The sequence below is a fragment of the Cladophialophora immunda genome (assembly GCF_000835495.1).
Source record: "Cladophialophora immunda strain CBS 83496 unplaced genomic scaffold supercont1.1, whole genome shotgun sequence".
Lineage (NCBI taxonomy): Eukaryota > Fungi > Ascomycota > Eurotiomycetes > Chaetothyriales > Herpotrichiellaceae > Cladophialophora > Cladophialophora immunda.
This window is the reverse complement of record NW_015622541.1, coordinates 4,835,157-4,849,404: the sequence shown is the minus strand read 5'-3', so window position 1 is coordinate 4,849,404 and position 14,248 is coordinate 4,835,157. Positions and strand designations below refer to the sequence as shown.

At 52.6% G+C, this 14,248-nt stretch overlaps 1 protein-coding gene across 1 annotated transcript; it reads left to right on the top strand.

Annotated features, from left to right (window-relative positions):
• Positions 1-531: 531 nt before the first annotated feature.
• On the top strand, positions 532-2,267 carry PV07_01417 (uncharacterized protein). Its single transcript, XM_016387938.1, has one exon. It carries the CDS (start codon positions 620-622, stop codon positions 2,171-2,173), a length of 1,554 nt encoding a protein of 517 aa, XP_016254866.1. The 5' UTR covers positions 532-619; the 3' UTR covers positions 2,174-2,267.
• The last annotated feature ends 11,981 nt before the right edge of the window (positions 2,268-14,248 follow it).

The following is a 14,248-nucleotide window of genomic DNA, read 5'->3' as shown; positions in this document are numbered from 1 at the left end:
ACTCGTTGGCGTGCATATCACTCTCTACAGCTCCGGGGCGTTGCGTCCCTAGCCCAAGCCAGGCAAGCCTCGCCACGGCCTTGGCCACGGCCCGTGCCTCATGCCTCGACTAGCTAGTACAGCACACTCGTCTGTTGTCAGGAACAGTGCATCCCGGCGATAGTCAACCATGAACCGCTGAGGCTCAGCGACAGGGCTCATTTGTTTACAGTGCGCCGTGCTGAGACAATGTGACTCGACCCGACAGTTCTTCGTAACAGGCTTCGATCTCATTCCCCTTCGCGATTGTGCCAGATTCTGCAACGAATCGCGATGGCAGGACCTCAAGGCCTGGCAGGCCTTAGTCTCGGACACAAAGTGTACCGAGATGGGGCAGCCAATGACTTGTATCTTCAGGGCTCCAGCACTTGCGAGATAGCATCTCGGCTGGCGCCAATCGCAGCCCGGAATGCCACTCCAGAAGCGATGCTGGTCTCGAGCAGAGGCTCAGCCGCATTTCAGCTGCAGTCGATCGGTTGATCATTTTCCATCGCCAGCCTCAACAGCAACAACATCTCCCGCTTTCTACTCCATGCTGGCCTGACTGCCATACTTGACTTCTTGTCCGCGAAGCGTTACAATGTTGTTCGTTGGCAAAGGGGATTCTCTGCAGCTGGACATCGTTGGGATCGTCGCCATCCTCGGAGAAGGCAGCATCCTCCGGAATGCCCAAGCTTCAGCCTTATCATGGCACCACGTCCTTCCCCGCCTGATCCCGGCTCCGCAAGCGCTCCTCAAGCACGAGCAGACTGGGAGGCTTCCGACGCAGACGGGCATCGTAAGCGGAGTCTATTCAGGCAACGTCCGCCACGAGCTGAATTTCTTCACCCGCCTGCTTCACCCGGGTGAGCTCAAACGGTTCCAAATCGAGGTGGTGGAGGTCTGCAGGAACGATGAGTACGACGACAGGAAAGACTTTATCTTTGGCGTCAACGACTACGGCGTGCTTCACGCACTTTCCTGCCTGGGTTGTTTGATGTCCTGTGCGCTGCTCGGATTGTCAATCTGGAGAAAAGATGGATTCGCTCTCATCGCCACCATCCTACTTTCTCTGACGTCGACGATTGTAGGCTTCGCCTCTCGCTGGAGGCTCATCTTCAAGGAGGAGAATCCCCGGAACCCAGAGGAGGTCATACCCGATGGAGACGTCGTCATTTACTACCCTGGTCCAGGAGCCTTTCGAGTGATCCGGTGCAACGAGGTCGTGTCTCGTCTTTATTTCCAGGCGGAAGAATGTGAATACCTGCTCAACGACAACTGGTACCGCGCGCTCGCCATGGTGGGTTCGGCGACCCTGATCTTCGGTCTGATTTGCTTGGGAAACGCGCATACCGTCCTGCAGATCGGCTTCGCTACTTCATACATCATCCTGAACGCTCTCTACTGGGCTTCCTCGGCGTATCACGAGCAGCATCACTGGTCCCATGCGTACACGGTCACTCCGATCGAGATACACCTCCCGACGCGGAAGGGGACCAAGCTCCACGACGTCGAGATTTCCCGCCAAGCCCCGCTCAGCAGTCCCGTCTCGCCCTTGCGGAAATCGTCGGTGCAGTTGGAGGCCAACGGGCTTCCGCCTCCCAACCCCAACCGGAGACTGAGCCTGACGGGTTTCCGCAAAATCAGCAGTTTGGCCGTCCCACGGAAGCAGCCTGAGGCAGTGGACAAAGTGAAGCTGCCCGAGTCCCTGGAGAGTTTCACCGACATCTTGTGGATCGCCATCGCACTGACGCGCAACACGCGGTGGCTGCGGTCGCCGATTGTGCCGGATACCGAAGTGTGGGAGGCGTGGGTGGCCGAGGCCACGCGACAGGCCGCGGGCGAGCCGGAGAAGCTGGACGGCAAGATCCTCCTGCCGCGCTGGGACTACAAGGCCAAGCTGAAGGAGCTGTTCACGGAGGAGAAGAAGGAGAAGAAGAGGCGGCCGAAATGGCCGACGCTGGAGCAGCTCAACACCCTCGTCCCTCCTGCGCACGAGGAGAAACCCCAGGCGAGGATTGTGCCCATTGTCCGAGCTGTGCAGGCGCGCATGCGACAGGAATCCGAATCGACGACGAGGGCGGTGCACTTCGCCGATGGTGCTGAGCTGACCATCTCACCCATCGACGAAGCTGACGAAAGGGACCTGATGTAATCTTTCTGCTGTCGCGCTGAGACCTGGGACTTCAGAGACTGGGCATTGGCAGCACGTGGGCTATACACCTTTTATGAGGGAAGCGAATGACGGTGACGAGAGGAGGACACAGGCAAAGGGGTTTACCTGCGACAGTAGGATCTAATGTGATGACTAACGAATTGTACCGCTGCAAAGATTAATCATGGTGAATGTGTCTCGATCAGGCGTATTTTTGGCACTATCTTGGTGCAGATAACGAATATTGCATCATCGTTTACTCCAACGATTACAGTACACATTGTCACCGCGAGTGCTGGAATGTACTATCCAGCTGAGATGTATTTAGCGAGGGTAGGCGAGGCGAGGCGAGGCATACACGAGCTTCACTTCGACAGTCGTGTTGGCCCAACTTTGACTCGGCGTGGTGATCAGGCTTGGTTCTAGAGCTTCTCAGTATGTACCACCGCAACTTTCTCTCGTGTAAAGATTTGAGGGGGTCTGAAATATCGCAACGAGAATACCACGGGCACGTTGGCGGCGTCCTACACCAGGAGTGTGTGCATAGCGGCCACCGTGCGGGATCATTCTCTGTGAGACCTGTTGCGGATAGAGCTGAAACATGGTTCTCTGTATTTCTGGGTCTTCTGTCACACTCCCCGGTTCTCGCACAGAATTTCGATAGCGTCAACATTGAGACTGCCAGTCTCCTATAGGTTATAGAAGACTCCATGCTCGGGATCGGCCTATTTCTGTGTGGGTATCAGAGACACGGGTTGGATCTCGAGTAGTCGGCTATCACTATAGAATGACCAGGTCATTTAGGAATGCATCGAATGGTGCACCAAGAAAGTCAACCTCAGTCGGCCAGTCTCTCTCAGGGATTGATGAGTCGAGTGCGAACATATCGAGGTCCGCGCCATCGGTGCACATAGGAGATAGATTCTGTCTTCCGACACTCGTCTCTTGCAGTTTTGAGTCGGAGCCCTGCTGGTAAACCTCAGGTTGTACATGCAGCCGCTGAACGACCCCCGAGGGTGAAAGCTCAGCGGACGACATAGAAGCACTTGCATTTTTCGGCGACCAAACTGGGCGGTACTCTTTGTATGTCCTCTTAGTGGTCTTGCGGGGGAAGATGGCTGCGAAACGGCGAGCAAGCTCGACTTCGTTTTCTGACAGCGGCTCTGACCGTTCTCGCAAGTCGCCCACACTTTGCAGAGTGCTCCCGAGTTTCCATACCCGGCCGTAGTTGGTCAGGACTAATCTGGAGAGGTCGTGAGGAAGAGATGAAGATGCTGTCATTGTCGCTGAATTCGATGATGAATACACTGGCATCATCGTGCAAGCGATAAAGGGATGTGCCATAGCAATAAAGTCCGGCGGCCAATTGCTGACTATCCATGTGATGTCGCTGAGGCGTGCCTTCGACGCTGATGCGCTGGATGAGGCCACCTCTTTGTCATGATCAAAGAATCGCTCTTCGACAATTGTCGACATTGTCAATTTCGTCCCGGCAAGAATGAGATGCGTGGCAATGATGCAGTTCCCGCGAGCAAAATTGGTGTTGTCGAAGGCAAACGGATTAGTCCTCAAATGGAAGATGGGAGGAAGAGTAAGCCTGAGGCAACAAAGAGATTGTGCCAACTCCTGTTTCTGTTCTGAGAGCACCCCTGCTGGCAGCTGTGCCAGGTCATGCGCAATCGATGACAGGTACTTTGTCACCAAGTACCACGCTCTTTCATCTTGATTAGCACAATTCTCAAGGCTCTTCCATGCCTCCTTTGGTTCCGGTATCAATCTTGCAGAACGGACAGGTGTCCCAGCGTACCAGGCTTCATCTGAGCATGGCAGATGTACCGTAACACGTCTTTTGTTGATCATGCATGGTCGCCGTGAAGTTGTGGAATTGAAGGTGTCAAGCTCCCAAACGAGCCACCAGACGCGCCGAAACTCTTCTTTAGTAATCCATTCTTCAGGGCTCGATTCAGGTGCATCGCCCGGGTCATCATCAATTGAGTTTAGATCCAAAGCATATGAGAGATCCACACAACGAGACACGAGCCCCCATGTCAATGCCATTGGGCCGGACGTAAAGCAATAGAATGCCAGAAGTATAGATCCCTGGAGGAGCAGGATACTCGGTGGAGCCTCGGATTGCCGCAGCATTTCGTGAATCCGCTGCGCTTCGATAAAGAAGCGGTCTCCACGTTCGGGGGGTGGAACATGAATAAGGTGTGCCGTATCCATGTATCTTGCCGCGAGTGCGAAGATACCCATAAAAAGCAATTGTTCCTCCAAGGGCAGTGTGTCTAGTTGAAGGGGTTGACCTTGAGCTTGGAACGGAGTAATGTAACATGCATAGAACCGTGGGCGATGGAGGAGCGGCAGCCAAGCTTGGACATGGGAAAAATACAACTCAACTAGCTTGGCTTGGTCATCGGATGATAGGGGGAGTTTCTCGATGCCAGGGGAACTAGTATTCTGGAAGTTTTGGTTTCTTGGTTCGGGCGTGGTGGATTCTTGAGCCGCCGGCGACAGATCCATCCATGGCACATAGAGTCGTTGTGTACAGCCGTCCAGTTCCACATCGGACGTGTCCCCAGAGACAGGGTGTAGCTGATATCCAGCTGCGTCCGATTCGCTATCTGGAGCTGGAGCAGCTGCAAATCCTGATATTGGTGGAAATTCGGGCTGCAGCGTAGTGCTCGGTGAGAGGGTTGCAGTTCGATTTACCCCAGGCGAACAAGACGAGGCGTCTGTGTCTAAGAGCCTGTGTGGTGGCAGCAACTGTTGGCGAAGCTCTGGATCGAGGAGGCTGAGCAGATCATGCACGTTCAAGCGTTTCGAGAGACCCAGAGAGCGTCTCTGGGCATTTCTAACCCTTGGTGTTTGCTGTTTCCTTTTCAATGGATACACACAAGGCGCGCCGGTGCGCTCGCAAAGTCCACACATGGGCTTCCGGCGGTCACATTTGTTCTTTTTCCTGTTACACGATTCGCAAGCTCGGATCATCTTTCCCACGTGTGTTAACCCAACACCTTGGGTCGGTTCTGCCTGGTCCATGTCTCACTGATAATGAGCGTTCGATTGCAATGGCCCCCCTCGAAATACTGTACAGGAAGACATTTGGGTAGATGTTGCGGAGCAAATCCCTGGAAGGCGAGGTTGAGGCGGAGAGGGAGTCAAATAGACTTCGGCTCCCAAAGCCGGGGTATGTGCAAACGGAATAGGCACGGCTGACATGGTCTAGTCTGGGGTGCGGTGTCATGTCATGCTCGTTCGAAGAAGGATGGTCCGATTGGACACGAAGACAAGCGAAAGAATCGAGGCTATAATCCTCATTATGGCAATCCATGGAGCAGCTGGATCATGCTCTCAGGAGACCTCAAGGTATGACAACGACTAATTCACAATATGACAGAGTCAAGGTAGGATCTGGGGGCGGTGGAGGACCATTTGGCCAACAAGATGGCGATATTTGACTTGCATCCACACAGAATGCTTGAAGATTGGATTGAACTAGCAGCAAAGGAGGGGTGTGAGAAACGTGGCGGCGGAAGTTCAATGCCGAGGGGCTTGAACACGGCAACCGCGGCCACTGCCAAAACGCCGTCACGAGCTTGTAACCAGCTACAGCCACGCTCAATGTCTAGATCCTCGCTCTGTGCATCTATTATCAATAAGGGAAGCATGCATGATGTCTCGGTCAAACTCGGTCTTCTAATAGAAGCCTTGTCCTCAAGTCTAGGAGTAAATTGGGGACCTCGAAACCATATCTACTGCTGACCTACTCACCTAGGTGCATTACACAACTGTATTCTGTCGTCCGAGACTCCTGTGATCTTGATGAATGCTCGGTCTTCTTTCCACAACATGGTAGCCCTGCAACATCCGAAACAACAAGCGCCAAATATTCTATCACAACTCGGTGGACCCTAGGACATATCCCTAGCCGCTTCTTCGGTCAGTGGCTAAACGGCCACCTGCCAAGCAGACATCTTCTCGATATTATCCTGGTTGACGACATTTCCAATGGTCGCCGTAAACCCAGACTTGGTTACAAATGCCGTCTGTTCCTGTTGGAAAGCCTCGGCCTTTCCGAGCTCCATTGAAGTATCCCTACCTACCGAAATTCGGAGGATTGCAGCAGTATCAGTGGGGACAGATCCGTCGACATTGGCACGCCAGGCGACCATGTCGTCGGGTCGAACAAGGACAGCATCACGCTCCCATAAATTACGCGCGTGTTTCTCGTCCGGTAGATGGATCATCCTGACTGCAATGTTCTGCGACTTCGCTTCCCGTTCGAAGGCGTGGATGAACTTCTTGTTTTGAGTAAAATCAACCAAGGAGAAGCCGGGACCGAACAAGTCGAAGATGCTCGTCTCATTGTCAGCGAGGAAAACATGCGGAGGTCGTGCTCCTGGCCAAGTCGAAGGGATGTAATCCTCAGCAGTCCAGTCAGGTTCATTTACTTCGTTATCGGACACCACGATCGGTGAGTGGTTATAACGGTAGCCCATTTCAATCCCGAAGAACTTGTTCTCGCCATCGTTCTGCTGCAAATGGTCGCGTATCCGCTGACGAAGCTTTTGACCTTCCTCTGTTTTCTCAAACAATGTCTGTGGGTCGGCTTGCTTCACCCACTCCACATAAGTGGCATGCGTTTGGCGATGTAATCCTGAGCACTCAATATTGCGCACTGCCACGGGGCGCCGCTCGATCTCATACGAGTCAAGAAGATAGTTGCCGCCCCATCCAGTCAGTACAGCGGCAAGCTTCCATGCGATATCGACACTGTCGCCAACTGCAGTGTTGTAGCCATAGCCACCGGTTGGAATATTCTGATGGGCTGAATCACCACTTAAGAATACCCTTCCACTAGCCGAGCGGTATCTGTCGGCGATACAGATATTGGGACGCCAGGAGCTAGTGGCTAGGATTTCATCCACCTTGATGGGATAAGGAGTGCCAGTCGACCCGCCCAGGACCTCTGCAATGGTCTCATGCGGATCCAATTGGGAGTGGTCAACGTCCAACCCAATTGGTTTGTGGACGGTCCAAGTGTCAACTTGATTTTGGGCGATCACCGCAGCTCCGCTAGTGAAGAAGATGTGCCAGTATTGTCCATATTTTTGAAGCCGCGCCAAATCTGTGGATTTGAAGTGCACAAGGTAAAATGCTGCGGAGCTGGAGACTTGCTGTTAGTCTCTAGTCTTATCAAAGAAGTCGACATACGCACATCGGACCTCCAACAAGGCTCCCGCCGATGCTGCGCCTTACGCGGCTGCCAGCGCCATCGCAGCCTATCACATACTGACTTTTGATTATAATTTGGTTAGGAGATCCCTCTACCGAGAATCGTGACACGACACAGTCGTCCTTTTCTTGGAGAGATTCGAATTTGTGGCCAAAGTGAGAAGTGACCAACGGCTCCTTCTGGATCAGCGGCTTAAATGCCTTCTCGAAAATGGCTTGCGAACAGCGCTGATAGGGTTCGCGTGGTTGACTACCGTCGTTCAAGCGCCTGATCTGTTCTCTCCACTCGTCGGGAGAGGGCATTGACTACTACGTATTAATTGGTGGCTTCCTTGCGGTCACGAACACGTACCCATTTCGTGATGATCTCACCACCTTCAGAAAGACCAGAGCTGAAGAGTGAATCAAACGGGTACTGAGATGCCACGCCTATCCAGATAAATTCCCTGCAAGTGAAATCAACCCAGTGGCGTCTTACCTATTTGTCTGAGCTTTTGATCAATTCCAAGTCTTTTGAACATTTCCATGGTCCTGCAATTTGTGATGTTCATCTTGGGGTACCGAGTTGTTTCCAAGTTCCTCTCCATCAAAGTACAGGCGATACCGAGCTTCGCAAGGCTGAGGGCAGCGATGATGCCGGCGGGCCCTGCGCCCACGATGAGAATTGGCGTTTCGATATCATGAGCCTAGGAGAATTTGGTTAATACACGATTTTTGACCATCAGCATTCTGGCAGAGCCTACCATGATAATCGGTCGCTTATGGCAAAAGTATTGACAGCTAGGATGCTGGCACTTCTATTTGCCTTCTCACAGCTGCCGACTGCAATCAGTCTCAATGAGAGACAGCGGCAGCGACTAGAACAATTAGTGACATAATAAATCCTTGCGATATGCATGGGGCGAGGCTCTGATGGCTGGGGTGGGTGGAGCCGGGAATCTTCAAGTTTCCCGGCGTCCTGTCCGCAACGCCGGGGACAACGGGGCTCAAAAATATGCCTGAGTTCTACGAAGCCCGGGTTCCAAATCAGGATGTAGTAACCTACAATCCGCGACGTTGTTCGCAAAGAGCCTGAAACCGGTGCTTGTAAAAGCCTCATGTACTCCGCAAGAAGTACTGGGCGGTGCCGAGAGAAAGCCCGCTTCAACGACGTTTTGAACCTTGAGGACCATTGTTTCTTACCCAGTCCACTATCCGGGCAGGCGTCGTTCTAGCGATCCAAAAGAGCACTCAGCAATCAGTCTGTCAATTGATCTATCATCCTCGGAATCATCTCGCCAAAAATGGGTAGTGCAGGCACATTGGGTGAGTTTGCTCAGTTCAAAGCAGACTGCTCAAGCACAGTTCCTTTATGGCTTGATGGTCACCAAGTCCAAACATCGCGGACCTTTGAGGTCGTCTCTCCTGTTACCGGTGACACTCTTTGGCATTCATCAGCTGCCTCAACAACCGATGTGGAAGCTGCTGTGGAGTCCGGCCAGAAGGCTTTTACAACTTGGTCCAAGACGAAACCGAACGAGCGAAGAGATATCATTCTCCGTGCAGTAGCTGTTCTGGAACGCCGCAGGGACGAAATCTATCACTATTCCAGAAGCGAGACTGGGGCTACCGCGAAGGCATTCGCTAAGGACCACGACCTGGCCATTCAATGCTGCAAGAGTGTGGCAGGGCTGATTCAGACCCTGAATGGCTTCATTCCCACCCTTGAAGACGAAGGGATGGAAGGTCTCGTCTATAGACAGCCATACGGTGTCGTACTAGGAATTGCCCCCTGGAATGCTCCGTGTATCCTAGGGGTCCGAGCTTTGGTCATGCCTTTGGCAGCAGGGAACACCGTCATCCTCAAAGGACCTGAGGCGGCGCCAGCTATCTACTGGGCCATTGCCTGCGCGTTCCACGAGGCCGGGCTTCCTGCAGGATGTCTCAATACCATTATCCACCAGCCGTCAGATGCGGCCGAGATCACAAGGGCGTTGATTTCGCATCCACACGTGAAGAAGGTGAACTTCACTGGTTCATCAACAGTTGGCGCCATTGTGGCGAGCTTAGCTGGCAAATATCTCAAACCGGTCCTTATGGAACTCGGAGGGAAAGCCCCAACCATCGTCTGTGAGGACGCTGACCTTCACAAGGCTGCGATTGGCTGCACCCAGGGCGCTTTCATACATGGCGGCCAGGCTTGTATGGCAACAGAGCGGATTATCGTCCATGAGAAAGTGGCAGATGCGTTCAAAGATATACTCAAGACAACTATCGAGGAGTTCTTCCATGGAGAGCCGTTAACTTTGGTCAGCAAGCTTCCCGTCCAGAAGAACAAGAAATTGATTACCGATGCAATGTCCAAAGGTGCCCTAGTGCTTTACGGCGACGCACAATTCAGTGACGATGTCGCCACAATGAAGCCGGTCGTCATCGACAATGTCCGACCGGACATGGACGTATACCACACCGAGTCTTTCGGTCCGTCCGTGAGTTTTTTCACAGTGAGCAGCGATGACGAAGCGCTCCAAATCGCCAACGATACCATGTACGGCTTGTCATCGGCCGTTTACACCGCAGACCTCAAGCGAGGGTTGAGGATCGCAAAGGCAATAGAGACTGGGGCTGTACATATTAACAGCATGAGTGTTCACGACGAAGCAGCTCTACCTCACGGAGGCGTCAAGAATAGCGGATTTGGGAGATTCAACGGCCGCGAAGGGTTGGAGGAATGGGTGTATACTAAGGCCGTGACGTGGAAGGAATGAACCGGGGCTGCATAACCCGAAGTAACATGTCGCAAAACCCTGAGGTACGAAGAAGCAATTTGGACGCAAATTGCTTTGTAACCCGTCGTTATACTCTCTAGTTGCTTAGTATTGGCAAGGGAGAGTTGAAGACTGAGAAGAAAGAACATTCTCTGCCCTCTTGTTTCGTTGTGGATACAAGCACCTACCTCATTCCCTCGATCCATAGGGGATACAGCAACGTTGTCAGCAGACAAGGGAAAATGTGCAGGACCGAGAACGGTGTATCCGTTCGACAAAACTTCACCAGATGCCACTAAAAAGAGGGCCGATCCGTAGATGCCTTCAAAACTTCAAACAGAAATAACACACGCGTCATGTAACTGCTGGGTATCAACCTTGTCGCAGCCGATGGCGGTCCTTTCCAGGTCGCTCCTTCACGGCCTCCGACTATCATCTCATCACGCATAACGGGAGAAATTCATGTTTAGCCCTAAGAGGCAAATGCAGGAGTGGGCTCGTATGATGAGCGAGGTCGAAGCTCCCAAACACCGATTCATGGTGACCCCGGGCACGCTGTTCGGAAATGCATATCTTTCCCGTGTTGATGCACCGGTAGCCACTCTACCAGGAGTGGTTACAACACACCGTTTGGTCCTAAAGCCGTCTCTGGGCTATTGGTGAGAGGAAACTAAAAGACTTCGCGCTCGTCGCCGAACGACTCCCCCAATGCAGCAATTGCCAGAGCTGGCATAGTAGCTGTAGCCGGACCTGGTCATGGTGGCTGTCCGGGATTCAGATAGGAATTCTAGAGCCGGCCAACGGGTCTCTTCTCAAAATCCGGGGCCATAGCCCCAGTAAATCCTACACTATCCCGGTGTATTTGAACAGGTCCTGAACAGAGCATCTCACTGGCATATGGGTGGCTTGAACAACAACTCCTATTGATTTTAGACCTTAGGTTCTTTTCTTGGTGGCAAAGAAGCATCCTGTTTATTCTTTATTGACAACACTGACAGCAGCTTCCACGACGGTCTGAAGCCGCGATGATGCGCGAAACCCCTCCTGAAAAGCACGACGACTCGGTGTCACAAAGCCAGATCGAGCAGGTCTCTGAAGTTGAACAGAACCTTGCCTATGATATTGATGATCTCAATCCCGAGCTTCACTGGCGGACATGGGTCGCTTTTGGTTCCATTTGTTTGTTCCAAGTGGTTTCGATCGTTGCGTTCCAAGGGCCGCCTGCAGTAGTAAGCAGAAATCACTACCAGAATTTTCAACTCTGATGCTGACTTCCCACGAAGCTCTCGTATTTAGGGGAAGCCCTACATGACCCTGCCTCACAGACGTGGATCCCCAATGCTCTATCCTTGGTTCAAGCCGTCCTCGGGCCCGTGTTCTCCTCAGCTTCAGATATCTTTCAAGCCCGCAAACTCTTGCTTTGTGTTGGATGCGCTGCTGCGGTGGTGGGTTCTGGGGTCGCCGCTAGATCTCATAGCATGGGCAGCCTCATTGCGGGACAGACGGTGATAGGTATCGGATTCGCCATGATTCCGCTAGCATACGTGGTACCAAGCGAGATCTTACCACGAAAGTGGCGTCCCTTTGCCCAGGGCCTGCTCAACATGTTCACATACTCTGGAGCAGTCCTTGGCCAGTTGACCATGGGTGCTCTGATCAAGCGGGACAACCTAAATGGCTGGCGCAACTACTATTGGTTTCAGATGGCCATGTGGATCGTAACTCTTGTCGGGATAACTGTTGGCTATCGCCCTCCGAAGAGGCACACTGCCGTCGAAAGCCTTCCCCTCGGCAAGAAAATTCTCAGCCTGGACCTACCCGGATGTGGCTTGATCACGATTGGCTTGACGTTCCTGCTGGCTGGATTGACCCTTGGTGGAGGGCTATACAGCTGGTCCAACGCGCGCACGGTCGTGACACTAGTCCTTGGATGTGTTGGCATTGTGGCATTTGGGCTCTACGAATGGAAAGGCACCACAACCGGGATTCTTCACCACGACATGTTTCGCGGTGGGAAATCAAAAGGACGAACCTTCATCCTCTGCTGCACCTTGGTTCTCATCGAAGGCGTCCTGATTTTCGCCTACAGCATCTTCTATCCTCCTTTGTAAGCAAACCTGCCAGGCAAATAGACGCTGACGTCCACTAACGTTCGTCAAAGAGTGACATCGCTCTTCGAGACAGATCCGTTATTGGCAGTCGCCTACATCCAGCCGTTTTGGGTTGTTGGAATATTCTCGTCCGCTGTATACGGTTTTCTGAGCACCAAGTTCAAGAACATCAGATGGCCGATGTTCGTTGGTTTGACGATATATACCGGCGCCATGGTTGGTTTGGCCACCATCCAACCAGGTGATTCGTTGAATGCTCTGATGTTCTCGGGCCTGGCAGGCCTAGGCTTCGGGGCTCCACTAATCCTGATTGTCGCTGGCGTCCAACTTGCCGTTCCACACCGACTCATCGCCAGCGCCTCCGCTGTGATTGTTTCCGCCCGCGCCCTTTCCGGCACAGCGTTCACGGCAATCTTCTCAGTAGCCTTCAACAACAAGCTTACATCGAACCTTCCTCACGATGTAGGCAGAGCGGCCGTCATTGGCGGTCTCCCTTCGACATCGATACCACTCTTCGTGGAAGCACTTGCTGCTAACAACCAGACCACCCTACTACAAGTCCCTGGTGTGACCCCGGAGATCATCAGACTAGGTGTCGCTGCCGTCAAGCAGGCCTTTGCGGATTCATTGAGGGTGGTCTTCATCATCGCAGCGCCGTTTGGTGTCTTGGGTTTGGTGTGCACCCTGTTTCTCGGCGACTTGAGAGAGACAATGAACTATCATGTCGACGCACCAGTGGAGGTATTACATGCTAAGCACGCCCACCAACAGGAAAATCCTCGTGTGGCATGAAGACCCGCTAGTTAACTCGTAAGAAAGAGTCCTGTTTCTCGTCCGTAGATCAGTGTCAAGGCTCTACAAAACACTCTTATAGAAAATATAAGACACGATATATTTACATCTTCCCAGCGCGACCTCGCTTATAGCTAGGGTATTTCGGTTAAGGCATCTATGCTTTCAAAGAATAGACAATTGCCTTGTCGTCTCCAAACAGGGCTATTTTCAGCCAGCCATGGTTCATTAGAAGGTGATCTGGGTTAGCGCCTATCGTGCACCTGGAGACATGGCAGATTCGGACGGGGTCTGAGCAGACGCCTCAAGAGATATCGGCACCTTAGTTAAGCTGCCGGAGCCTGGCCTGAGATGACTGGCCATTCATCACGATCGAGATCGCGCTATCCTCGTCAGAATTCCCCGGTCACACATGAATGTATGCGCTGTGAAAGCGGAGACTTCATCGGGGCCTGGCCCACGACAGAGTGATATCCCTACAGAGTATCCTCCAAAGGTCTGGCCACTCTAGGACATGAAGTATGTCATCTCATTAGTGCAGTGATCAACAGATGGCATTCAACTGGAAAGGACTGCAGGAATCTAGACCGAGGCGCAACCATTTTCAGTGAATCATGGACTCGATCCGACCATCCGAACATGTCGCTCAATCTGTTATTCGCTTGCATCAAGTACGCGCCACCCGGAGAGCAGAACGGCCTTATTCCAGTATGTTCGACAGGGATCTAGAAGAGGTGCGCATTACCAAATTTCTCCCCGCATGACACCGTGCACATGCGATTCGCCGACAAATCAATAATCTGCCTGTCCTTTTGTCGGGTGGACTGAGCACGGAGTCTGGCACAGGGACATATCCACTCTTTGTCACTAATCTGGGCAGATAGGAGACACAGGCCAATGGCGACGGGTCAAAAGACTCCGAAAGTCACATGTATGGCCAGAATAGGAAGATACGCCGGCTTGGCACGGCCCGTCTATTTAAACGCCTAGATATCTCTATCTCCTGTTACACACTCCCTCTACTCGGTACTCTCCCGGAGACAGCCCAGCACAAGACCAGATAGCTATGTAGATAGACATCTAGCCATCGACCTACTACAGCTGATCCCCCATCCACGCGGGGTTCTTCAGTTTCTTTATCATGCGATAGTGGGCCTTGGACAGCAATCTACAACAATTCGCCGTTG

Coding starts and splice junctions, on each gene's coding strand:
- PV07_01417 (XM_016387938.1), top strand. CDS start 620: ATGTTGTTCGTTGGCAAAGGGGATTCTCTGCAGCTGGACATCGTTGGG.